Source organism: Triturus cristatus, chromosome 2_1, assembly GCF_964204655.1.
Source record: "Triturus cristatus chromosome 2_1, aTriCri1.1, whole genome shotgun sequence".
NCBI classification, from domain to species: Eukaryota; Metazoa; Chordata; class Amphibia; order Caudata; family Salamandridae; genus Triturus; species Triturus cristatus.
Genome location: NC_140581.1, coordinates 592,735,661 through 592,763,334, shown reverse-complemented (window position 1 = coordinate 592,763,334; position 27,674 = coordinate 592,735,661). Strand labels below are relative to the sequence as shown.

Here is a 27,674-nt window from a genome sequence, read left to right as displayed (position 1 = left end):
CCTTTTCTGCTTATGAGGAAAGGCCCTCACTTAAGGGAATTGCATGTATGACTAACCAAAAACAAGCTGAATTGATTAGGGACAGATGCCTAACCCGGCAGTAGAAGAACTGGATGGCGTAAGCATGAGGGTGGTGGGGGTGGGTCGGGCCATCCAGTGCCTAATATTCATCAGAGAGATGCAGATTTAAGACTGGATCTGGGGATGAGAAAAGGGTCTCGGTGCCACTGGCGTGCAGGTGGTAAGAGATTCACCAGTGTCCCAGAGGGAGGTGAAGTAGATAGACAGAAGAAGAAGACACAAGGCGGTGCCCAGTTAGACAACCATTGAGAACGGTGTGTTGTTGAGGAGTGCGAAGAGCCCAGGAGACAGAGAAGAGCAGGACAGTGAGGCCTCAAGATACAGGAGTAATCAGTGGAGTTGATCAGTGGACTGTGTCTAATGCTGCTGAAATGTTTCTGAAGCTAGGAGTAGATTGCAGTAGAGGCGACAGATTGAGGTGACGTTGTTGGATGCTCACGCAATGGCAGTCTGTGGAGCAGAGCTGGTGGACACCTGATGTGAGCACGTTGAGTGGGTTGTTGGAGAAATGGGCGGAGTAAGCAGATTACACACTAGGCATTCAAGAAGGAGTATGGAGAAAGAGAGCTTGGAAAAAGTGCAAAGCAGTCAGCACTAAATTTACTGAGCACAGCTATGACCACCAGTGCCTTAAAGTACTTTGGATAGGCACTAGAGAGAAGAGTTATGAAAGACTTTGGAACGACTAGGAGGGGTATCATTGCCTATTTATCCTGAGTTAACAGGTAATAGGAGCGTCTGGGTGGGGTGTGATCTATTAAGCATAAAAGTGCTTAGGAGACTGTGCGGGTCCAGAGCTGGGAGGAGAGTGTCACTGAAGGTCTGTTTAGAGGTGAAGTCACTCCGAGGACCAAATCTGTGGTGGTGCGAGGGGTCAATAGTGAGCGAGGCTCAGTCACTCGGTAGATATGAGGATGGAGTCTGCGGTTTCTTTGGGAGCAATTAAGGTAGAATAGTGATCTACTTATAGCTGAACTCCGCTGCCCTGAGCAAGCAAAATATTGTTTGTTTGGGTCACATGTTAGATGGGTGATGGCCGGGCGGAAGGCAGTATGCCAGGACACCAACTGCCCCTTGTCGTGAGTTGTGGGGAGCAGGGCGGCATGCCCAGAGCCATGATGCCCGTGGTCTTGGAGCTAGCTGGGGCAGTCCACACGTCTAGTGTCAATCTGCATCCACGCATGTGGTGGCTGTTTGTGGGTTAGCCGGGGGTCAGGGTGTGTGCCAAGAGGTCGCCTTCCACTGGGCATGAGGTGGCTGATAGCATCCCCAGCAGTCTGTTGTTCCCGGTCATGATACAGCAGTGGGGGAGGTGGCATGTGCACAGTTTCTAAGCCTCTACTCAAGGGGTGGCTCAGGCATAGCAGTGAGCCTAGGATGGAGCTTAGAGAAATCCTGCAACTTTACACGCCATCACCCTGACCCCTACTGTCTGGGAGGGACCTTCCTGGGGTACATCCTCCCCCCCCCAAGTCTAATATGGAAGTGTGGGTGGCAGAGGCCTGCTATGCAGGGCCTCCTGCCCTGGGAGTTTGAAAGGGCTAGGAGTGGGAAGAAGGCCTATTGCCTGCGAGACACCTATCTTCGAGTTAAATTGGAGGGGAGGGGAGGGTCGAGAAGCTTGCACCTGGCCCAGTTTGTGACATCCGGGAATGTGGCGGTGGCCTTCTGCTGGGTGCTAGGTTTGTAGGTGTCTGGGTGGGGGTAGGTGTCATATGCCCCTTCATCTGACCCGGAAACCAGCCAAAAGAGCATTGGCATAGCCAGTAGGCCTCGCCTTTGGGACCTTTTAAGTATTTAGTTATGCAGCACAATATCCTTACTGCAACAACATTAACTGTTGCATGGCTAAACACTTATAAGGTCCCAAAGGCGAGACCTATTGACTATGCCAATGCTTGTTGCTGTAATGTTTGTCACATATGGGGAAGTTGTGAAAGGTGCACTTTCGTACAGCCCTTCGCTCGGGTGTATCTAAGCCTATTTCCTCACTATACCAGGTTTAAAAGACAGCCCTGTCCTGGTGCCTTGAATGTCAAACACACCACAGCCCCGTCCTGCCCAACAGCCCCCTCGACGTGTTTCCACTGCAGCTGGCCCTGCTCTCAAGCACTTCCCCGTCCTAAACGCGTGCCTGCTAAGACTCGAACTTCAAGAAGTGCCTTTACATATCACAATAGTCACGGTCTCTGCTCACTCCCTTGCCCACGGGGTCCTGTGCTTGCTGAGCTCTCAAAACCAGCTAAACCTCCAATTAACCGGCGACATCATTCATTAAGACAAGCCCCCTTCATGGTCATCTTAAGAAGTAGCACTCCTTGCTTTGCAAAAAGCAGACATTACCGCCCAACGACAGAACTGCATGCCAGGCACGCAGGGTTCGTATCAAGCAGAACACACTCAGTACACTCCACCTATGCTCTTCAGCTATTTTGTTTGCAATTAACCATATGCAACACTCCGTATAGGATGCTATAACTTGCTGTAAGTTTTAAGCGCACGTTGGGCAAAGTTGAACGACAACGTTAAAATACTGCAGGCGCAGCTCTTCAGGGGTGGACACAAGACTGTAAAACACGTTTCAATTTGCCTCAGTCACAGGATTTAGTTTCTGCTGCACCAACCTCGGATTACAATAACCCGAATGACGGCTCTAATTTACTTAATGTACGTTTTGTTCCGGTGTCTGCGGTGTACGACAGCTCTGCCGAATTCAGCATGACGGAGAACAGATTTGACTCGAGGTGTTTAATATCGGCAACTTTAAGTAATTCAGAAAAATAAACCTTCAATCCACTCTCTTCCAACTGGGACGGCTCTAAAAGAGAAAAGTGTACGTCACTAGACGCTCTTTTCCAATGGCTGGCCACCGTTTAGCATAAACGCTGACACCAGCCAATGGAAAAGAGAGGCGGGGCTTAAAGCCCACTAGAGAAATCTACCCTAACTCATTAAATCTCGCCAGCAAGACTGCGCATGCGCAGTCTACGCCAGGCGAGACCTAAAAAGGGATCATGTGGAAGCAAGATCTAATCAAAGGCTTTTAGAAACAAAGCAAGCTTGTGCCTAACTGGGAGGACCCATCAGAATTGCATAGTAGAGCACCAAACAGACCATAACTGCAGTCCCCAGGAGACACGCCCGCCACTTCGAAGACCTCTGGGTTAGAGCAGGCATTGGAGGCAGAGGGGTCTGGGGCACTTGGGCAGAGAAAATAACTTGATTGTTTTGTATCGAAGAGCACCATTGATGTATCGCTTCATACACCTGACGAGGCCACAAAGCGCTCCGATTCGCATTTCTTCATGTTAGGACTAAAGTCTATGAGGACAAGGGAACAGGTGGACGGGGGGTGGGGGGGCGGCAGGGACGATGATGACAGTGGGGGCGGGATTAGCGGAGAAGTTACGCTAAGCAGAGGGTGCAGTTCAACAGTATCCAGGCAGTGGGGAGCTGAGGGTTCAAATGGCATATGGAGTTACAGTTCAGCCGGGCACACTTCACTGGATGGCATGCAGCAGAGTTCTGTTCCGATCACTCAATCTTTTGGTACCAATTCAACAGGGTACAGATCACTCAATAGACTGGAGCACAGTTCAGTTGGTCATACAGTCAATGGCCTAGTGCACAATCCATAAGAGATGAATCCACTGCAGGGGGCTCACACTGGTGGTGTCCTTTGTTTAGTCAATGGCACGGGGCATGGTGCTGAGGGACAAAGGAGGAACTGACCATAACACCTTGGAGAACCATGGGAGCCGGAAAGGGCACGGGCCAAGGTGGCCAACCACTGACATACCTCGTGCACCACACCGTACCGCCTGTGCACCTCCTGTGGTCTTTCGATGCTTTCGATGCATTGCTCGAGGGAAGGAATGGGAAGCCCATTGATCAGCGGACCAGAGGAGGGAGGCAGCATACGCGGATTCGAGCCAGTTGACCCAATTCAAAGATTACCGCCATAGCATAGCGAACCTGTGTGTGCTGACGGGTGATGGTTTTAGCAGCGGAGTCAGTATTCCACTCTGCTCTTCTTAGTATCCCCGCAGGGCTGGTGGCCTTTGCTGGCCTCAGTCGAGGAGCAAGAAAGAGAAGCCTTACAGGTCCCACTGTGAAGACAGAATCCTCAAGGAAAGATGGTGCCATGAAGGGCATTCAACACTGTCTGACCCTGTTCAAAGATGGCTACCCAGGCCAGGTAGGGGAACACTGGTGGTGCCTGTGTACTAAGCAATGGACCTTCATTGTTAGCTGGGGAGAGGACTGCTCCACCAAGTTGCTGCTCATACTGCTCCACTGTGCCACCTGTGCACTGTTCATGGCCTTTATACGACTCGTTCGAGGGGGTGGGATCACCCAGGACCCAGAAAGGCTAGAAGCAAGAGGCAATCTGGATTTGTCTGACCACATTCAAATATGGCCCCAAAGGTCTGACTGGGGCACCCTCGCTGGGCATGACTTCCTGGTTGTGCGGTCAGTGGTGTTGGCGAGGAGCTGACTGCTCCCCATGGTGCCGCTGCTCCTCTTCTTCTGTAGTGTTGGATGAAGAACGGAGTCGAGCAGGGCTGGTCCTCGAGGACCGAGAGGCATAAGAGGGCTCGGCTTTGATCAACTCTGTTCGAAAATGGCTTTGTGGGCTTGTAGTTGCTGGGTGCAGGTCCATCACAGCGGCTGCTATGGAGCGAGGCCTTCCAGGAAGCCTTAAATACAGGGGATCATTCCAAGCCTTTAAATAACAACACATTCGTAGCAGAAGCTTAAATCAGATAGTCCACAAGTATGGCTTATAGGAACCAAGCCAGCCACTTATCTGCCGTCCGACAGTTCTAACAAGGCAGCACATATCTACTGGCTGGACTTCTCTGCTCTTCCAGCTCAAGTACCTGGGGTGGAATGACCAGACATGGGTGGGATGAAATGTGGACAAGAACATGTGCTTCTTGAATGTTCCCGCCGCAGCAGTGACAGCCCGCCTTTCCTGTTCTTCTCAGACTGAGGAAGACCGCAAGAACCTGACCCGTCTGCAGGACCTTGTGGACAAACTGCAGCTGAAAGTGAAGGCCTACAAGAGACAGGCAGAGGAGGCGGTAAGTGACTGTCCCACAAGGGTAGGCAAAGAAGGTGGTAAGTGACGCATCTTTCATATCTTACTAAAAGAGGGCATGCAGTTGGTGGCAAATCTACCGCTCCTTTTTTCCTTCTCCCTTCCTCTTTCTGCTCTCTATGAGCACTTTTTCAGCTTTATCTCATATTTGTTTTACAAAGCTATTTCACCGTCACTTTCCCTTTCTTTCCTGCCTCCAATGCTAGACCTGATGCTTCTTTCAGCACACATTTTAGACAAGGATCCTCTTCATGAGCTGGACTGGAATTAACGATTCCTAAACTGCATTTCTGCACCAAGATCCGGCCCCGCAGCGTAGAAAACATGTGGAACCCAGAATTATCAGGTCAAATACCCAGGTTTTTCCCAATTTTGGGACCTTTTCGTGGACATTTTTCACTAGGATTGAGCCAGTGGCATCTGTTCGTTAAAATCTTTCAGGTTACTGGGTACATTTCCGCTCCTGATAAAACCAGGCCCAGTGTTCCCACGTCCAGTAATCCGGAATGCAGGAATACCACCCACCTTGGTACCACCCAGGCAACTCGCCATGGGCCTAAGATAGTCATTAAAAGTGTGGCCAACGTGGGCCATCACCTGAAAACGATCAGATGTGCCTCATCCACCACACGTAGTCCATTGCCTCAAGTTGGGTTATTGCCATGGGAAATCCTTAGCTAGCAGCCTCGCTGCCAAAGGGATCGGTGTCACAAAGCCCATTCCTTTTTGTGGAAGAATACAAAATGTCCCGTATGCAGATCACAGGCTATGTCCTCGGTCCGTGTTTTATGAAACCCTACCCGTTCCATCCCTTGTTTTTTTTATCATGAGGTCACTTTTAAACTGGCGCCAACACACAGCACTGTTTCTTACCTCAGGCTTTCTACATTCGGTGCACTTGAAACTAGATATGGTGTTATAGTTGATTTTGTAGTGTCCTATTTTAAGGATATAGTAGGCACAGGGTGTGCGGAATTTCTACTTGCAGCCTTAGCTTTAAGACAAAGTTGTTTTTAAACCGCCTGAAACTCATGAGAAACTGTCTCTTCCTCTTACGTGTATATGGTTGAGACGAACAGTGGACCTTTGTGAGGCAGCAGCTTCAAGAACATAACAGAGAGACCTGGAGACAAGGAGGAGGCCGCAAGTCAGCTCGCGTGGCTCAGAATTAAACGTGGTATATACTCAGTGCCTAAACCCGATTAGCCAGGAAAGGACTCTCTACCTTCCGGGATTACGCACTGAATCCAGCGGGCTGAGGGCAGCCAAGCGAAAGGCATGGGCGATAAGGTCAAGTGCTGTGACTCCGTTCAGTGCTGTGAGCACGTCGCTGTGAGAAGGCATCCGAATATCACCCAACAACATCTGGAAAAGACACTCCCAAACTCAAGAGGCAGCATCAGGTCTGAACAAGCATTTACAATGCAACGGTCTCGGCATTGTTAAAGTTAGAGCTATTGGCATTGCTCATGACAATGCCGTTTCTTTAAATGTTTTAAAAACAAAAACAGAAACAGAAACAGAAATAATGTCATGAGCAATGCCAATAGCTCTAACTTTACCAATGCCGAGACCATTGCATTGTAGATGCTTGTTGTAAATGAGACAGGACACCTTTAGGTTTGTTTTAATAGGAGAGGGGTGCCCCGGTACTGTACTTAAGTACCTTGCCCTCGGATAGACTTCTATGTATATATATTTTTTTACTTATTATGTGTAATAAAGCGCTAACATGCCCATCGCCGTGTCAGAGCGCTGTACGGTGGAAGAGATGGTGAGGGTTGCAGGGCAGTAAACCCCGTTACTCGAAAGTATTCCATGTACAACACTCCTGTTGACAAAAACACACGTTGCGTCGTCTGTGACACGTGTGTTGTGGGTCCCCAGCGGACCGATACAAGGTGCGTACTGACTGTCTGTTCTTGTCTCACACATACATGTTCCCAAAACGCTCTGGGCTCCCAGCGCCCCTGTGGTGATAAATGTGTTTTATTCTCTCAGAAACAGCCCACGCCAACACTTCGACAACCCGCGCCTCCGTTTGTACATGAAGCACACAGCACTTGGTTTTATACCGTGCACCGAGTTTAATGTGTCCATGAAGAAGGCGTGCGTGTTCGAAAGGGCCACGCATGTTTTTATAAGTACATGCTTAGTATCCTAATAATTACAGTTGGTAAGTACAGTATTTCACTCCGACATATAATGTACACATGCACGTGAAAACACGGCGCACGCTGCTGCGAACACCCAGGTCCTGTATTTATGATATCTGCACGACGAATCTGTGCACTGTCGCCACTTCAGACACACTGCACACTTGTGCACACGCCAGGCCGTCTGCCGCACGTGGTATCGGTGCACGACGACTCCACCGATACATTGGGGTGTTCACACTGGGTTCACTTCTTCAGGCACACTTGTGCACATGCTAGGCCCTCTGCCGCACGTGGTATCGGTGCACGACGACTCCACCGATACATTGGGGTGTTCACACTGGGTTCACTTCTTCAGGCACACTTGTGCACATGCTAGGCCCTCTGCCGCACGTGGTATCGGTGCACGACGACTCCACCGATACATTGGGGTGTTCACACTGGGTTCACTTCTTCAGGCACACTTGTGCACATGCTAGGCCCTCTGCCGCACGTGGTATCGGTGTACGACGACTCCACAGATACATTGGGGTGTTCACACTAGGTTCACTTCTTCAGGCACACTTGTGCACATGCTAGGCCCTCTGCCGCACGTGGTATCGGTGCATGAAGATTACAAGTGACTCCTGTTTATGAGATGAGCAACACAGAGAAAGTAATTGGAAAAGTATGTATGGGGGATTGAGCCCAGAGTCCAGTTATAGGTCTTCAAGCAAGAACGATAACATGCTCTGACAGTGATGTTATACTCACTCCATTTGCCTGGGGATTTATGCAGTGCTAACAGAGGAGGAACCAGGGGACAGATCTGACACAAACCTACCTGGGCGTTCATTTGAACAGGGCCAAGTGCACTACGGCCCAAAATATCAAAAAGCGGAACGCGGACAGGCTTTTGAAGGATCGCTGTTATTGACAAAATCTAGGACGGTCACCAACTGGAAAGCCAAATGGTTTCAGGCTTACTTTCGTACATTTGCACCTAAGAAGTTTACAAAAAGCATTATCAAAAGTAATGTTAGAATAATGGTCTAATCACACCAGCAGAAGGTCAAGACCGGACCACCCCGGCAGGGTCAAATATTACATCAAAATATTATATCTAAAGTGTGATCAGCCTCATGATGGGGCTTCCATGAGATGAACTAGGCCTGACTCCTATCAGTGACCAGTAGAGTGCTGACCTAAGGCTTTGGAGGGGTCAGCAACCAGATGAGTCAAGGTCCTGTACTAACAGCATCCCTGGACGTCAGAGTTGCGGACAGTGCCACTTCAATGACCTGGGAAGTGAGAGGGGTGCTGTTCAGGTGGATGGGAGGCGCTGGAAAAGCCAGAGTGTTTGGGTGGGGCATAATTCCTCTGGCTGTACAAATGTGCGCTCTGCTGACAGTGACGTTTTAGGAGCTGTGACATTGAAGCAGTTCCTGGGAATCAGCACAGTCAGCATACAGGTGATCCCTGCAGGAGATGAGGCAACGAAGAAGAACAGTTTCAACTTCTGGCCCAAAACGTTTACTGAGCCACTTTCTATCTCAATACCTGAGTCTGTCACTGAGGGGAGGATACAGGATTTCAATGAATATTTGGAAAAAATATTAATCTATCCACCCTGTGTTAGGAGATGAGGCGCAGGCCAGGGGTCCTCCCTGCCTCCTGCCAGGAGAGAAGGGCGCACCAGCTGCAGAGATAGGACCATCCACTGGCCGCTTCAGAAACAAACAAAAAAGTATTTTTATTGGTGATGAAAGTCTCCTGCTCAAACCTGATCCCGGACGGAGCTGCTGGAGTGATAAAGGCAGACCGGCCTCCATACAGCCTGTTCAGATGCACCTAGACGGGCTTTTCTATAGCGCCTACTGCGGCCGTTCTGTGCGCAGACCCACCATACAGGCACATCACCCGACGGCGAGAATTGGCCTGCGAATACAGGCTGCAAAAATTAGATTCTAGATTACATTTAGTAACATATTACTCTGAGGGACCTAGTTCACGCTATATAAAGAACTGCATATGTGCTGATTTGATTTCAGGAAAATCCACTTATACATTAAGTTCCATGTGTTCTATGGTAACTCTGCGCAGAGTGCAGCTAGGTTATATATTACTGTAAACATATTCCAGGTGGACAATTACCCTAATTTTAGTTTCAAGCGATTTGTATGGAGTGCTAAACGGTGCACGCTACGAGTCACGACACGACCCCCGACCGGACCGGTGCAGACAGACAAAGACAGGGAAACAGAGACCCTGATATTATTTTTAAAATCAGTTATGCAGTAAACATATGTTAATGGTGCCTTGGAGAGTCTTACTGTTTCTTCTGCACAGATATTTTTCTAGAATTTTTCTACTCTGGCGTTTATTGATTGAGTGATCTGAGCTATTCCTACACGCGGACACCGGACCCGCGCTGTAATGTCCTGCGGCTACCGCGGTGCCGCGGGCGAGCCCAGGACTACTCTGTGGTCGCGACTAGGGTCGAGGCCTTAAATTAAAGATGGAGCCAGTGTTCGTTTTGTTGCTGGTCTCGCGGTCGTAGCCCTAGTCGCGTACGCACGCGCGCGACCAAACTTTATTCATGTTTAGGGTCACATGACCCTTACGCTAACGTTCGCGCCTGTTGCGTCACAGGCACAACATTACATTCCTCCCCAACAAACATCAAGACCAACATTGATGCTAAAACCCTCTGAGTCAGCTCTCAGCCTAGCGTCACATTCCAGGCCAATGTTCGGACCCCAAAACAGCACTCAAAAAACCCAAAATAAAATAGTCTTACGTTAGGTAGTCTTTCAACCGGCAGGATGGTTCAGGATTACCCCTCAGGCGGTATTGCGACAGGCCACGGCTCTGAGAGTCCCCGCTCCCGCTGTCTGGCAAACCGGTAGGGGCCACAACCCTTTGAGAGTGGCTGTCATCGCCCGCCACTGGTTCATTAGCTCGTCGGTGCGGAATTGGCATCTGGGTCTCGGGCCCTCTGGCTTCTCCCGCCTCTTCGATGGCCGGCCCCGTTTCGGCTCCACGTAGCCTGGCCTCTTCCACCACACGCGTGTTGGGATGGTTCTCCCCTTGGCTAGGTGACTGTCCGGACCTTTCAGGGTGATATCTCTTGAAGTGTGAAACATTCCGTGTTATTCTCTCTCTCCTTCGAGCGGCCACGATACGGGTTCCCCTGACGGACACCACCGTCCAGGGTTCTTTTTCAAAGGTCAGACGAAACTTTCCACTGGTGACTCGGTTTTTGAACAGTACCACGTCCCCTCTTTGGAAGCTGGGCACCGTGGCTCTTCGCCGGAGGCTGACATGCGCGTGTGCTTTACGGCACCGGGCATCTATGAGACTGTCCTTGGGAGTCTCCGGGTGATGAGGGATTGAGTCGGTGACCACCCGCCCCATTAACAGATGAGCCGGGGCTATGCCTGTTGTGTGTGGCATTTGACGATAGCTTCTAAGAAACATGAATATGGCCAGCTCCAAAGACTGGGCCTTGTCATGCGCAATCCGGATCACTTTGTTGAGTGTTCGCATAAATCTTTCAGGCTCCCCATTCGCTTGGGGCCACCGAGGGGTGATTCTCCGATGGTGAATGCTGAGGGCTTGCATATATGATGCAAATTCTTGACTTTGGAACGGAGACCCATTGTCCGTTCTCAGTTCCTGCATGATGCCATGGGCCACCATGATTTTCTCGAGTTTTGGTATAATCTCCGTGGCACTGAGTACTGACACTATTTCAACTTCCGGGTATTTGGAGTGGTCATCAATGGCCACCAATGTGTGGCAACCATCCGGAAGGCTGCCGAAGTCAAGACTCACTCGAGACAACGGGGTTCTCGGTCTGGGTTCCACAATGATCGGAGCAGGTCGGGGTATCTCCCCGGTTACTTGACAAGCTGTGCAGGCCCGGACCGTGGCCTCCACAAGGTCGTCCATCAGCGGGAACCACACCTTGGTGCGAAGCCGCAACTTTGTTTTGACCATGCCCTGATGCCCAATGTGTGCAAGGTCCACCACTCTTGGGTTAAGGACGTTGGAATCACCAGCCGATGCCCCCTCAGCAGGCACCCTGTATCATCTTCGGTGAACTCGTCCCTGACGTGGTGTAGACTGTCCATCACCCGTTGGCTGATGTCCAAGATTTTATAACTGAAAAACTATTAAAGAAATTAAAATTGGAAAACACATGGACTAATTTGACTTTATGCTGGTGCACCATCCTTTTTTTCAAATTTGTATCTATCTGGTTTCCAGTGGGGTATAAGTACGACGTACTCCGGATGCGATTGCACAGACTATATATGAATTCCTGTACTTAATCTTCTGATGTGCTTAGCCTGTGGTCAGTCGTACGACTGTTTGCTTTTGTATCCATCACCCGTTGTGCCGTGGCCGTTAGACTCTTCCATTCCTCCTTGGCTCTGTGCCAGCTGCTGTTCCGGAGGGCTACCTTGGCGCGCTGTAGACATTCGTCTTGGCTCGTCGCTTCTCGTAGGCTCTCCATGGAAATGGGTATGGGGCAGGATCGAGCGGCGACACACCTGACATATTCCTCGGTATCAGCTGCATCTTCCATTTCCTGCGCTGTGGCCTGCCGAGGATGGCGGGACAGGTAGTCAGCCGGATTTTTAGACCCAGGTTGATACTCTACTCTACAGTTATAGTTCTGGAGCTGCAGCATCCACTTCTCAATCCGTGGCGGCGGTTTAGTCGAGGTTCCTTAGAAGAGTGCCACCAGCGGCTTGTGGTCTGTTGCTACTACGAAAGGCTTTCCGTATACTTACAGGTGGAAGTGGTGGCACCCCCAGTGGATAGCGATTGCTTCCTTTTCAATTTGGGAATATCTTTGTTCAGTTTCAGTGAGGGATCTGCTGGCGAATGCCACGGGTGTCCAATCTTCCTGCGGGTTCCTTCTTGGCAGGAGGACTGCTCCTAATCCTATGGGGCCAGCATCCACTGCGACTAATGTCAGCTTTTTGGGGTCAAAGAATGCCAGTGTGGTAGCTTCTGAAAGAGCCTCCTTGATCTTCTCGAAGGCCTGGGCTTGTTCAGGGCCCCACCTCCAGGTGGTGGATTCTTTGGTGAGTTCCCTCAGCGGTAGTGTCATGTTAGCCAGGCCTTGGATGAATCTCCCGCACTAGTTTAGCATACAGAGGAAGCTGCGAACTTCCGTGACGTTGGTGGGAGCGACGGCCTCTTTAATGTCCCGAACTTTCTCTGGGTCTGGGTTGACCGCTTCCGTGGAGAATGTGTAGCCAAAGAACTGTAGCTCCTGGCGTAGGAACTCACATTTTTCTCGGTGAAGAGTGAGGCCTGCATCCCGCAACTGGCGTAGCACTTGAAGAAGGCGTTCATTGTGTTCTTGGATGGTTTTAGCGTGTATCATGATGTCATCGCTGACATTGATGACACCGGGAATGTCCGCGATTAACTCCTGTAAGACATTTTGGAACACTTCCGCGGCACTGGACACACCAAAACTCAACCTTGTGTACCTCCGGAGCCCCACGTGCGTCGAAAATGTGGTGATGTTGCGGGAGGCCTCGTCTAACACCAATTGATGGTATCCGGACCTCAGATCCAGTTTTGAGAACCAGCAGGCTCCTGCCATTTCTCCAATGAGGTCGTCTATCGTTGGGGTGATGTGACGTTCCCGCTTGATCGCGACGTTGGGCATTCTCATGTCGACGCAGATTCTCACTGCGCCCGGCTGTTTGGGCTTCCGAGCAACGACGATCGGGGACACCCACGGGGTGGGACCCGACACCTTCTCAATTATTCCGGCTGCCTCCAGCTTCTTGAGCTCCTCCTCTACTAGGGGCCGCAAGTGGAACGCTATTCGCCGGTGTCGTAGTGCAACAGGCTGGACCGCTGGATCAATATGGAGGTGGATTTCCTTCCCCCTGAACTTCCCAATCCCCTGGAATACTTCTGTGAATTCCGCAAGGAGGTGCTGGAGGGATTCTTGGTGTACTCTGAAGGCAAATGTTACGACTCCCAGGTCCTCAGCCGCTCGGCACCCCAGAAGCATCCCCTGGCCGTCTTCGGTAACGTAGACGTTAGTTGTGATGGACTGTGAGCTGTGTGCTATGGTCGTCCGGAACCGTCCCCGTATCCTCAGGGGAGCATCTTGACCATATGCAAATACGGTGATGGTCGAGGGGTGGAGAACTGGTCTTGGATTCATGGTGCTGTGTAGGGTGGACGCCATGATGTTGATGGTGGCCCCTGTGTCCATCACTGCGGTAACCTCCTGTGCTCCTACCCGGATGTTGCTTTTCGGGTGGCGGTACCGATCAAGTGGCTCTTGTGCACCACTCTCTCTTCCTCCTCTTCATCGTCCATGTCACTGGGCTCTGGGTCTTCTTCCTTGAGAGTGTTCGCTACCTGGCGAGGTTTGCGATACTTCTTTGACCGGCACACTTTTTCGAAGTGGTTAAATCGCCCACATCCCGAGTCTCTTTTGCCTTACGCGGGGCACTCGGCCGCCGAGTGTGGTGGTCCTCAGCAGTATCCGCAGGATTTGGCTTGTCCCGGAGAGGGTGTCCCTGGTCCTTTTCTGCCCCACCTCTGTGGGGGTTTGGTTGTTACTGCATTTACTGGTTCCGACTTTACTGGTGTTTGGGGAGCCGCCTCCATGTGTGCCACCCGCGCTTTTGACAATTCTTTGGTCCGCCCCAGGGTTAGTATTTCTGCTAGGCACTTGCCGGACTCCTCTAGTATGCGTTTTCGCAGCTTGGCCAACGCGCACCCTTGGATTATCTGTCCCCTAATTTCTTCAGTTTCATCGCGAAACCCACACGTGGTCGCTAGGTTCTTTAGTCGGTCGTGGTACGTGTCCAACAATTCCTCCGGAAGCTGGCGCGCTTGCCGGAAGATGACATTTTTCATAGTCCTGATTGGCCATTGGTTCGAAATGTTCGTTGAGGGCATTTGTCAGCGTGTGGTGGCTCTTGGGCGTGGCCTCGGCTAGCGTTTTGACGATGTTGTGTATGTCTTTGCCTCCCAAGTGGATCAGCATTGCCCGCTTCTGGTCCTTGTGGACCTTGGTGGCCTCAAAGAAGATTCGCAGGCGGTCCACCCAGTCCTTCCATTTGGCCGCTAGCGACGACGGCGACCCCTCCACTGTGCATGGCTCGATGGGTGGAATGGTGGCCATCTTCCTGTTGTGCCTTGGTACCCAGGTGCCTCCTGACCTCTATGACCTTTCTGTATTGGATACGTGCGTGCAATTCAGGTGCACGTGGGCTGTCCTTTTCTTGGGGCTCACACTTCTCACCCTCCTATGCTGGGACTCTTGCCATGGGTGGTGCCCCCTGTTCCTCCTGTCACTGGGCCTCCCCTGTTATTGGGCCTCTCAATGGTGCTAGGTGCTGCTGCACTCAGGAGCGTGGGCCTGCTTTTCCCCTTACTTATCTCCCCCGCTAGGAATGCAGAGGTACTCACAGGTAGTGTGGGAGCATCTCCAGTCCTGAGGCATGTCTTGGATGGGGATCGAGGGGCCCACACGTGGCGGTGAACAGCAGGGCCCAAGGCGAGAACTGAACAACAGGCAGCAAGGCCCGGACCACGTGGGCGGTGAAACGGTGCTCCGCGCATCTCCCGCCACACAGAGGGCAGAAATTGCCGGTAGCACTCGCGCGTAGGGCAGCGGGTGTTCTGCGCTGCACACTGATGTACACCGACGCGCACTGGGGCACGAGCGCTGCGAGCCGAGGACAGGTCTCGCGGCCGCCACACCAGCGCACGGGTCGGAGAGGGCACGCCCACCCTCGTTGTCAGTTTGTAATGTCCTGCGGCTACCGCGGTGCCGCGGGCGAGCCCAGAACTACTCTGTGGTCGCGACTAGGGTCGAGGCCTTAAATTAAAGATGGAGCCAGTGTTCGTTTTGTTGCTGGTCTCGCGGTCTTAGCCCTAGTCGCGTACGCGCGCGTGCGACCAACCTTTATTCATGTTTAGGGTCACATGACCCTTAGGCTAACGTTCGCGCCTGTTGCGTCACAGGCACAACATTACACCGTGCCTCTGCTTGCTTTGAATACCATCTGTAGGGCACCCTTTGGACTGATGATGGCAGCACGAGACTGGCAGAGTCAGGAAATACTTTCCCAAGTGCAGATTCGCAAAATGAAATGCGAGCATGTGCACAATGTTCAGCGGGATCACAGTTTGAAAATACACATCCACTAGCCCCTGTACAAAGTGTGTACTGGGGAAGGCCAGGAGGGGTGTCACGTGTGGTGAAGTGTGCAGGGCTTGTCCTAGCAAAGTGTCATGTCTGGCAGTCCCCGTAACACACTACTTCGGCACATAAGGTGTACATGTCAGAGTGAGACCCTGAGTGGTCCACTCCCATTTATTTAAAGCCTCTGGCCACGCCTGGGCAGAGGAAGTGGTGCATAAACTTCCGGGTGGTTCACCAATTGCTGGACCACTAACCTGCTACAGCCCTCCCCAACTTGGTCTTGAAAAACAAAGTTACTTTTACTTGGCATGCAAAGTCCTTGAGCCGCTGGCTGGGTTGAGGATTGGGTCGAAAGTTATATGGATTGGATTGACTACGAGCAGGCGGATCACAGGCAAGAGATCTTCGGGCCCACTTCCTACTGTGTCGTCTTCTCCATATTCAGGCCAGTCAGCGTTTTCCCCCATGGTGGTGTTGAGGAGATTGTTGGGGTGATGTTTCAATCCTTTTGAGCCATCAGATATTTCCTGATACTACTTCTTGTCCCTTTCTGGCCATCACCATGGTCCCATCCAAACTCCTGGCTCAAATGGCGTCCTAAACTTCCACCCAGGCTTGCGGTCCTTGATAATTACTTGGTCACCGGGAAAAAGGGAGCATGTCTTTGCCCGTCTGTTCTGGCTGGAGAGGGCGTTGCATCGCTCGTGATGTGTTTGAGTTCCTTGAATGTTGTGAGGTGGTGGCGTCCATCCAGGACACATGGCAATGGTGTCTCAATGAGGTCCAGGGCTCTAGTTGGGTTGTGCAGTGAGGAGTACACCGATATACCCTCAGAGATTATTGTAGATGGCGTTCAGTACGTAAACGTTTAGGGCTGAAGAGTGGCACGGTGCAAATAGGACGAGGGGAAAACAAACCCTAAACCCCTCCAGTAGACAAGAGTCTAACAATGAGAGCAAATCAGGATGCCTATGCACACGTTGTGAATAAAGCTGTATCAATACAGAGAGTAAGCATAAGAGCAGCAGTCTAGACATAAATTACAAAGTCCACCAAGTTTCATTTTTCTTGATTTAATATGATTCCGTTGCCCAGCCAACACGTGTTTCGTCCGGGTGTGAAACCCACGACTTCTTCAGGGCTAAAAAAACACATAAGGGATACATTGTAGACGTAGGACAGTTACAAAATGATTCACGTAACCCATAGCAAGAAAGACTTAAGACACCGTGAGCGAAACATCAGCACCCAAAATAGGAAAAATTGTGCAAATATACAGTAAAACACATTAAAGCCAAAATATTGTGACGTACGAGACCAATCATATAGTTCATAATTACATCAGTAAAGAAAAGGAAATCGCACCTGAAATAAGTGCAACCAGACAAGGTTTCAAGATTGCTAATTAACAACAAAATCTCTAACTAAGAACATCTGAATATATTTTCGTATTATCACAAGGAGAATAAATTTAAGTGTAATTAAAGATCATGAAATGCCAGAGAAAAGGTTAAAAAATTGTAGTAATTCACGTACACAACCAATCTTGATAAAGGGAGTAAAAACCTTTTCATAGAAAGAGGCATATAGAAAGTGCATGTGGTCCACGTAGGATCTTCTGAGTAGAAAAAGTGAGAAAAAATAAGGAAAGGAGGTCGAAGGCAAGACCAAAACATAAAAGTGGACAGATAAAGCGAAATGTGAAACAATCCGGTCACAGTGAAGGGAACTCTAACAAGGAATTACTGAATCTAACCATACAGGCAAAGAACGTGCACATGTGAAGGATCTAAAAATTAGGAGAAAACGTATGGCACAAAATAAAGGTATATTAAAAGGATTCTGTGAACCTACAACTTAGAGAAGACGAGAATGACACCGGCTCACCTCTCCGCCGGTTATAATTCCGTCCCGGCTGCGCGGGAAAAGTATAAACGTCCCAAATAGGGATAGTAATTAGGGAGTAACCCAGATGAATCAGGACCTATAGAGAGAGTAATGATGCAGGAGTCCCAAGGGCTAGTAAACTACTACCACAAATTACATCATGACTCGTAATCATAATATCAAAATCTAAATACTACAGTGACAATTAAACGATGATGTATCCACAGTATAATTCAAAAATTTACTAGAAAACCACGTTACTTAGTCTAAAACTGTGGGTCATTGTTAGTGCAGAAAGTGTGAGAAACGTAATTAAATAATGCGTCTGTAAAGCGCATGAGTAAAATGCAAAAGGTGTCGGTAAAATCAGTAACACTAGCGTCACCACGTAGTATCCAAGGAGTGAGGATAAAGCAGCAGATAAACAAAACTTGTCTTAAACAGCCTCAATTACGCTCCTAATCATTTAAAATAGTAGAGTCAGTAAAGTCAGTTAATCACATCATCTCCGAATACACAATTGTACTGCGTTATCAAGGACACCGTTAATCACGCGCAAAATCACTGAAAGAGTAGCGTATGTAAAGTCAGTTATTATATCTTCAAACATCATAATTAAAACAATAGAGTGGGACCTCCAATTGTGCCGCTTCTAAGAAAACACATAGGGAGTCTACTAAATAATCCCAACATTGTGAACAGAAGTCAGAGTAAGCCAAAAGCAAACAATTATTAATACCTCGAAGACGAGTGCGTCCGAGAGTGTAGCAGGTATCCGGTAAGTCTACAACCGGAAGTGAATTGTCGTGCACGTTATAACGTTCATCACACACGGACAACTAGAACGTATTATAGCGGTCGGCTCAATGATATCGGAAGTGAGGAAAAGGTGCAAAGCTATGACCTGCTTACACCACACCCTCATCATAGCATGTGAACGCGAAAATGTATTAATAGCGCAGGGTATTAAATGTCAAATAATTAGATCGTGCGCAGGAAAACCCAAAACCATCGTGGTGACGAAACATGTAAAGCAGAAGTAACACAAAGGACAACAATTGTTAAAGTGTTGTCAATAATTAAAACAACAGCGTCCCCCACAATATGTGAACGGATTGTAAAACCGGTGGTGAGTACCAGCAGGGAAGGAAAGAGAAAAGGCATGTAAGTATGTATGCCACGAGGAGAAATAGTAAAAGAGAAGGAGTATAGACCAAAGAGCAAGGACAAGAGCAAAGGAGGTAAAGTGTCAGGCTTAAAGGAACTTAAAGAGGCATATTAGACTTCAGTACACCAATGCAAGAGAATTACAACAGACGCCAAACAGAGGGGCTGGATAGATAAACAGGCAAAAAAAGGAATTATTGAAAGTACGTGCCTCTACAGAAATATTAACAATTCACAAAGAATACATATACAGGTATGTTAAATGAGAGAATAAAAATTACTCAACAGTGCAAGTATGGCAACGTTCACTAGTTTGAGAGAAATACAGATGTCTCGAGTAATCTAGCGTATATAAGAAACAATTACTACCATATTCATTGTGCATGTTACATGGATGTTATACATTAGCAAATGGCATTAATACATGAAATTAAAACTACTTAAGAAGAAAGTAGAAAAACTGAATATGGCTTAATAGACAGAGAAACCTCATGTAACAAAGGGACGTTCAGATAAACGGAAAAAATTAGCTAACCAAGAAGAATTGCAGCTCATGGTCTGTATTAAGACCTCGCTCCACTGCATAAAGACGCATGATCCAAGTAGCCTCAGAACGTCGTAGTGCTAATTCTCTATCTCCACCCCTGGGGTGTGGTGGAGTGTGTTCAATACCAAAAAACGTAAAGCATTTATATTGACCTTGTGCAGCACAACTGTTGGCATGAACAGCCAAAGGGTATTTGTCATCATTCTGTTTGAGCGCCCTTGCATGTTCACTAATGCGTTCTTTCAGCATCCTAATAGTACTACCAACATATTGTTTTTGACACACGCACGTGATTATATAAATAACAAAGCGTGTAGAGCAATTAATATTGTGTCTGATTGTGTACTCCTTCCCATCCGGTCCAGAGAATGTTTTCTTGTGTTGAGCAGCCCACCTACACACCCCACAGCATCCACATTTATGAAAACCAAGTGTGCGTTTGGTGAGCCAATCACTCATTTCAGCCTTTCTCGGTATAGTCGGGCTAAGGATGGACCTCAAGGTAGTGCCTTTTCTGAAAGTAACAAGGGGTCTATTTGAAGTGAGTGTTTCAATCGTCTTGTCAGCTCTAAGTGTATTCCAATGCTTGTTCATGCTTTTGGTCAGCCATACAGTTTTCTGATTGTAGTTGGTTATGAGCCTAATGGGTTGCTCATGTTTGGTGTCAGTTTCTCTGTTAGTGAGTGTATTTGTTCTAGGCAGGCTCAAAATACGCTTCTCTGCTCTCAATAAGGTAGTTTGTTCGTAACCTCGAGACTTAAAACGTTTCATCATAGAGTTTAAACAGGAGTGGAATTCTCTATCTTCGCTACAGTTCCGTCTAGCTCTTGTAAATTCCCCAAAGGGGATGGCCCTAATCTGGTGTTGTGGATGTGCACTGGTGGCATGTAATACCGCATTACATGCCGTAGGCTTCCGGTGTAATTTACTATGGAGAACCCCATCAGTGATGTATAGCTCGATGTCCAAAAAAACTAGATTAGTTCTGCTGTGTTGATGCGTAAATTGAACACCTAGGGTGTTAGAGTCAAGGTAATGGTAGAAGTCATGTAACATGGATTCAGTGCCAGACCAAAGTAACAGACAGTCATCAATATATCGCCCCCAGTAAACGATATGTTGACAAAATTGACAACCCTCGTCACCCCAGAGCCATTTGGCTTCAAAGTACCCCATAAAGAGGTTCGCAAATGACGGTGAGAATTTGGAACCCATGGCAACTCCTCGTGTTTGTTTATACCATTGACCCTCGAATAAGAAACAGTTATTTGTTAAGATGAGTTGAGTCATAGACAATAACATTGTAGTGTGTTGCCATTGTGTAGCTGGTAATTTACCAAAATGCCATTTCAAAGCTTCCATTCCTGTACTCGGGTCAATATTAGTGTAGAGGGAAACTACATCTAAAGCTACTAGAATAATATCATCTTGCCATGTTAGGTCAGATAGGAGGCTAAGAATATGTTTGGTGTCTTTTATGTAAGCAGGGAAATTCTGAACTAAAGGCTGTAAAAATAGATCAACGTATATCCGCAAGTTTCTCAGTCGGACCCCCCATACCGGAGACAATAGGTCTGCCCGGTGGGAATGGTAGGTTCTTATGAATCTTAGGAAGAGTATACAATACAGGGAATTTGGGTCTGTTAACTTTAAGGTACAAAAATTCATCCTGGCTGAGAAGTCCTTCTCTAAGCCAAACCTGAAGATGTTTGTTAATAAGAAATGTAAGGATACCTATTGGATTGCCAGTAAGGGGTTTGTAGCATGTAACATCATTAAGTTGGCCCTTTATTTCCTTATCATAATCATGTTTGTCCATCACTACGATATTCCCTCCCTTGTCAGCCTCCCTGATAATGATGGAGGTATTGGATGAGAGAAGTGTCAGTGCCTTACGTTCCCCCGTAGTAAGATTAGTGTGTGAGTAGACCCTGCCCGAATTAAACCTAGCCTCATGTTTGTCAATATCCTGTGAAACAAGCCTAAAAAAGGTATCAATAGTATTGCCCCCTGGTAGGATAGGTGTCCATTTGGATTTGGATCTCAAACCACTAGCTATGGTATAATCCATGTCCACATTAAGGTCTAATAACAATTGAATTAAGTCATCAGGTGACGCTTCCTGGTTGGTGATAGAAATACGTAATTGGGTGTCATATAACTCCTGAATACTGAAATTTGAAATTGAAAAAGATGTTTGAAACTAATCCTAGTATCAATAAACATACTAAAAACATTCCTACCTGTGGTGCATCTGATATTCTCAGTATTCAGGAGTTATGACACCCAATTACTTCTTTCTATCACCAACCAGGAAGCGTCACCTGATGACTTAACCCAATTGTTATTAGACCTTAATGTGGACATGGATTATACCATAGCTAGTGGTTTGAGATCCAAATCCAAATGGACACCTATCCTACCAGGGGGCAATACTATTGATACCTTTTTTAGGCTTGTTTCACAGGATATTGACAAACATGAGGCTAGGTTTAAGTCGGGCAGGGTCTACTCACACACTAATCTTACTACGGGGGAACGTAAGGCACTGACACTTCTCTCATCCAATACCTCCATCATTTTCAGGGAGGCTGACAAGGGAGGGAATATCGTAGTGATGGACAAACATGATTATGATAAGGAAATAAAGGGCCAACTTAATGATGTTACATGCTACGAACCCCTTACTGGCAATCCAATAGGTACCCTTACATTTCTTATTAACAAACATCTTCAGGTTTGGCTTAGAGAAGGACTTCTCAGCCAGGATGAATTTTTGTACCTTAAAGTTAACAGACCCAAATTCCCTGTATTGTATACTCTTCCTAAGATTCATAAGAACCTACCATTCCCATCGGGCAGACCTATTGTCTCCGGTATGGGGGGTCCGACTGAGAAACTTGCGGAATACGTTGATCTATTTTTACAGCCTTTGGTTCAGAATTTCCCTGCTTACATAAAAGACACCAAACATATTCTTAGCCTCCTATCTGACCTAACATGGCAAGATGATATTATTCTAGTAGCTTTAGATGTAGTTTCCCTCTACACTAATATTGACCCGAGTACAGGAATGGAAGCTTTGAAATGGCATTTTGGTAAATTACCAGCTACACAATGGCAACACACTACAATGTTATTGTCTATGACTCAACTCATCTTAACAAATAACTGTTTCTTATTCGAGGGTCAATGGTATAAACAAACACGAGGAGTTGCCATGGGTTCCAAATTCTCACCGTCATTTGCGAACCTCTTTATGGGGTACTTTGAAGCCAAATGGCTCTGGGGTGACGAGGGTTGTCAATTTTGTCAATATATCGTTTACTGGGGGCGATATATTGATGACTGTCTGTTACTTTGGTCTGGCACTGAATCCATGTTACATGACTTCTACCATTACCTTGACTCTAACACCCTAGGTGTTCAATTTACGCATCAACACAGCAGAACTAATCTAGTTTTTTTGGACATCGAGCTATACATCACTGATGGGGTTCTCCATAGTAAATTACACCGGAAGCCTACGGCATGTAATGCGGTATTACATGCCACCAGTGCACATCCACAACACCAGATTAGGGCCATCCCCTTTGGGGAATTTACAAGAGCTAGACGGAACTGTAGCGAAGATAGAGAATTCCACTCCTGTTTAAACTCTATGATGAAACGTTTTAAGTCTCGAGGTTACCAACAAACTACCTTATTGAGAGCAGAGAAGCGTATTTTGAGCCTGCCTAGAACAAATACACTCACTAACAGAGAAACTGACACCAAACATGAGCAACCCATTAGGCTCATAACCAACTACAATCAGAAAACTGTATGGCTGACCAAAAGCATGAACAAGCATTGGAATACACTTAGAGCTGACAAGACGATTGAAACACTCACTTCAAATAGACCCCTTGTTACTTTCAGAAAAGGCACTACCTTGAGGTCCATCCTTAGCCCGACTATACCGAGAAAGGCTGAAATGAGTGATTGGCTCACCAAACGCACACTTGGTTTTCATAAATGTGGATGCTGTGGGGTGTGTAGGTGGGCTGCTCAACACAAGAAAACATTCTCTGGACCGGATGGGAAGGAGTACACAATCAGACACAATATTAATTGCTCTACACGCTTTGTTATTTATATAATCACGTGCGTGTGTCAAAAACAATATGTTGGTAGTACTATTAGGATGCTGAAAGAACGCATTAGTGAACATGCAAGGGCGCTCAAACAGAATGATGACAAATACCCTTTGGCTGTTCATGCCAACAGTTGTGCTGCACAAGGTCAATATAAATGCTTTACGTTTTTTGGTATTGAACACACTTCACCACACCCCAGGGGTGAAGATAGAGAATTAGCACTACGACGTTCTGAGGCTACTTGGATCATGCGTCTTTATGCAGTGGAGCGGGGTCTTAATACAGACCATGAGCTGCAATTCTTCTTGGGTAGCTAATTTTTTCCGTTTATCTGAAAGTCCCTTTGTTACATGAGGTTTCTCTGTCTATTAAGCCATATTCAGTTTTTCTACTTTCTTCTTAAGTAGTTTTAATTTCATGTATTAATGCCATTTGCTAATGTATAACATCCATGTAACATGCACAATGAATATGGTAGTAATTGTTTCTTATATACGCTAGATTACTCGAGACATCTGTATTTCTCTCAAACTAGTGAATGTTGCCATACTTGCACTGTTGAGTAATCTTTATTCTCACATTTAACATACCTGTATATGTATTCTTTGTGAATTGTTAATATTTCTGTAGAGGCACGTACTTTCAATAATTCCTTTTTTTGCCTGTTAATCTATCCAGCCCCTCTGTTTGGCGTCTGTTGTAATTCTCTTGCATTGGTGTCCTGAAGTCTAATATGCCTCTTTAAGTTCCTTTAAGCCTGACACTTTACCTCCTTTGCTCTTTTCCTTACTCTTTGGTCTATACTCCTTCTCTTTTACTATTTCTCCTCGTGGCATACATACTTACATGCTTTTTCTCTTTCCTTCCCTGCTGGTACTCACCACCGGTTTTACAATCCGTTCATATATTGTGGGGGACGCTGTTGTTTTAATTATTGACAACACTTTAACAATTGTTGTCCTTTGTGTTACTTCTGCTTTACATGTTTCGTCACCACGATGGTTTTGGGTTTTCCTGCGCACGATCTAATTATTTGACATTTAATACCCTGCGCTAATAATACATTTTCGCGTTCACATGCTATGATGAGGGTGTGGTGTAAGCAGGTCATAGCTTTGCACCTTTTCCTCACTTCCGATATCATTGAGCCGACCGCTATAATACGTTCTAGTTGTCCGTGTGTGCTGAACGTTATAACGTGCACGACAATTCACTTCCGGTTGTAGACTTACCGGATACCTGCTACACTCTCGGACGCACTCGTCTTCGAGGTATTAATAATTGTTTGCTTTTGGCTTACTCTGACTTCTGTTCACAATGTTGGGATTATTTAGTAGATTCCCTATGTGTTTTCTTAGAAGCGGCACAATTGGAGGTCCCACTCTATTGTTTTAATTATGATGTTTGAAGATATAATAACTGACTTTACATACGCTACTCTTTCAGTGATTTTGCGCGTGATTAACGGTGTCCTTGATAACGCAGTACAATTGTGTATTCGGAGATGATGTGATTAACTGACTTTACTGACTCTACTATTTTAAATGATTAGGAGCGTAATTGAGGCTGTTTAAGACAAGTTTTGTTTATCTGCTGCTTTATCCTCACTCCTTGCATACTACGTGGTGACGCTAGTGTAACTGATTTTACCGACACCTTTTGCATTTTACTCATGCGCTTTACAGACGCATTATTTAATTACGTTTCTCACACTTTCTGCACTAACAATGACCCACAGTTTTAGACTAAGTAACGTGGTTTTCTACTAACTTTTTGAATTATACTGTGGATACATCATCGTTTAATTGTCACTGTAGTATTTAGATTTTGATATTATGATTACGAGTCATGATGTAATTTGTGGTAGTAGTTTACTAGCCCTTGGGACTCATGCATCATTACTCTCTCTATAGGTCCTGATTCATCTGGGTTACTCCCTAATTACTATCCCTATTTGGGACGTTTATACTTTTCCAGCGCAGCCGGGACGGAATTATAACCGGCGGAGAGGTGAGCCGGTGTCTTTCTCGTCTTCTCTAAGTTGTAGGTTCACAGAATCCTTTTAATATACCTTTATTTTGTGCCTTACTGAGGCCCATACTTTTTCTCCTAATTTTTAGATCCTTCACCTGTGCACGTTCTTTGCCTGTATGGTAAGATTCAGTAATTCCTTGTTAGAGTTCCCTTCACTGTGACCGGATTGTTTCACATTTCGCTTTATCTGTCCACTTTTATTTTGGTCTTGCCTTCGACCTCCTTTCCTTATTTTTTCTCACTATTTCTACTCAGAAGATCCTACGTGGACCACATGCACTTTCTATATGCCTCTTTCTATGAAAAGGTTTTTACTCCCTTTATCAGAAAGATTGGTTGTGTACGTGAATGACTACAATTTTTGAACCTTTTCTCTGGCATTTCATGATCTTTAATTACACTTAAATTTATTCTCCTTGTGATAATACGAAAATATATTCAGATGTTCTTAGTTAGAGATTTTGTTGTTAATTAGCAATCTTGAAACCTTGTCTGGTTGCACTTATTTCAGGTGCGATTTCCTTTTCTTTACTGATGTAATTATGAACTATATGATTGGTCTCGTAAGTCACAATATTTTGGCTTTAATGTGTTTTACTTAATATTTTCACAATTTTTCCTATTTTGGGTGCTGATGTTTCGCTCACGGTGTCTTAAGTCTTTCTTGCTATGTGTTACATGAATCATTTTGTAACTGTCCTACGTCTACAATGTATCCCTTATGTGTTTTTTTTAGCCCTGAAGAAGTCGTGGGTTTCACACCCGGATGAAACACGTGTTGGCTGGGCAACGGAATCATATTAAATCAAGAAAAACAAAATTTGGTGGACTTTGTAATTTATGTCTAGACTGCTGCTCTTATGCTTACTCTCTGTATTGATACAGCTTTATTCACAACGTGTGCATAGGCATCCGTGTTTGCTAAGGTGTTGTGATGCGAAATGATTTGTTCAATGTACGCATGAACCTTTCCACTTCTCCATTAGCTTGTGGCCATTGGGGCGTGATGCAATGGTGATGTATTCCAAGTTGGTTACGGTATTCTCCAAACTCCGCACCATGGAATGGCGGTCCGTTATCACTCTTGATCTCCGTGGGTAGGCCAAATATGGCAAATATCTTCGAGGACAGTGGCGACGTGTATGAAAGCTGGAGAGTCGATTACATCCACTACAGGATATTTTGAATAGGCGTCCACCAGGACCGGGTGGCCTGCCTGTTGGACCTAAAGACCTATGGTAGCTTGGCTCAGGTGGACAGGCCTCATTCCAGAGGACAGTTCGTGCTTGCATCCCACTCACCTCGGCACTCCAGCGTATCACCACTAAAAACGACACTACACCAAGGAGTTAGAAAAGTTAGAAAAGCTTTATCTTTCTTTTTATCCGGTTTTTCTTTTCTTTCAGAGGAAATCAATCAGTTTTCATTTACATCTCATTAGGGTCATAGACATAGCCCTGCACATAGTAATTTCATTGCACTTGAAATCAGGTCATTAGATATAGCACTGCACGTAGCCATTACAATGCGCTTGAAATCAGGTCATTAAATATAGCGCTTCACATAGCCATTACAATGCACTTGAAATCAGGTCATTAACTATAGCGCTTCACATAGCCATTACAATGCGCTTGAAATCAGGTCATTAAATATAGCGCTTCACATAGCCATTACAATGCACTTGAAATCAGGTCATCAAATATAGCGCTTCACATAGCCATTACAATGCGCTTGAAATCAGGTCACTAAATATAACACTTCAGTGGAGCCTCAAGCATAGTGCTGCATCTATCCAAGCCCTAGAGCTTCAGAGCTGGGAGTACTTTGTTGCCTGAACTCTGGCCTCACATCAGCTCCTTACTCGTGGTTAGTTGTGGCAGCCCTATCGAGTTAGTCCTAGAAGAGCTGAACATACGGTCCCTGAGCGCGACTCCGCACAGTTCCCCCCAGCGCGTCTCAGCGCCAACTTGGTCTGGGGATCCCGGTGCGAAGGGTAGAGGGGACTCTCTGCAGACTCTTCCCCCGGGGGAGGGGCGAGCTTCGGGCCTCCCGCCCTCCTCCCCTGGGGGTTACCTTACTCTGTGGCTCAACGTTGGCCCTGGCGAGGGCTCTCCGCCCTCCCGGCGATCTCCGGGTCGAGGGCCTCCTCCTTCCGCGATACCATCGAGTTGGTGGGGGATCGGAGGCGCGCCCGCGGCTGCCGTTGTCAGCGCGGCCTGCGGGGCGCGGCCTCTACGGCTTCAGGAGTTGGCGGGGGCGGCGTCAGGCAGCCCACCCCCGTCACGTGATGCGGGAGGCTGGCTTCCAAGCCTAACGCGGTCTTCTTCGAATTCCGGCAGCCCTCTCACAAGATGTGCTGCGTTACTGAGGCTGCGAC

At 47.1% G+C, this 27,674-nt stretch overlaps 1 protein-coding gene across 1 annotated transcript in view; it reads left to right on the top strand.

Moving 5' to 3' along the window:
* The window catches only part of LOC146865664 (myosin-6), a 353,172-nt gene that overhangs the window by 317,230 nt on the left and 8,268 nt on the right, over positions 1 to 27,674 (top strand). The window contains exon 37 of the mRNA XM_085632498.1: positions 5,073 to 5,168. Within this exon, the coding sequence (XP_085488624.1) occupies positions 5,073 to 5,168 (96 nt within the window). The remainder of the gene's footprint in view (positions 1 to 5,072; positions 5,169 to 27,674) is intronic.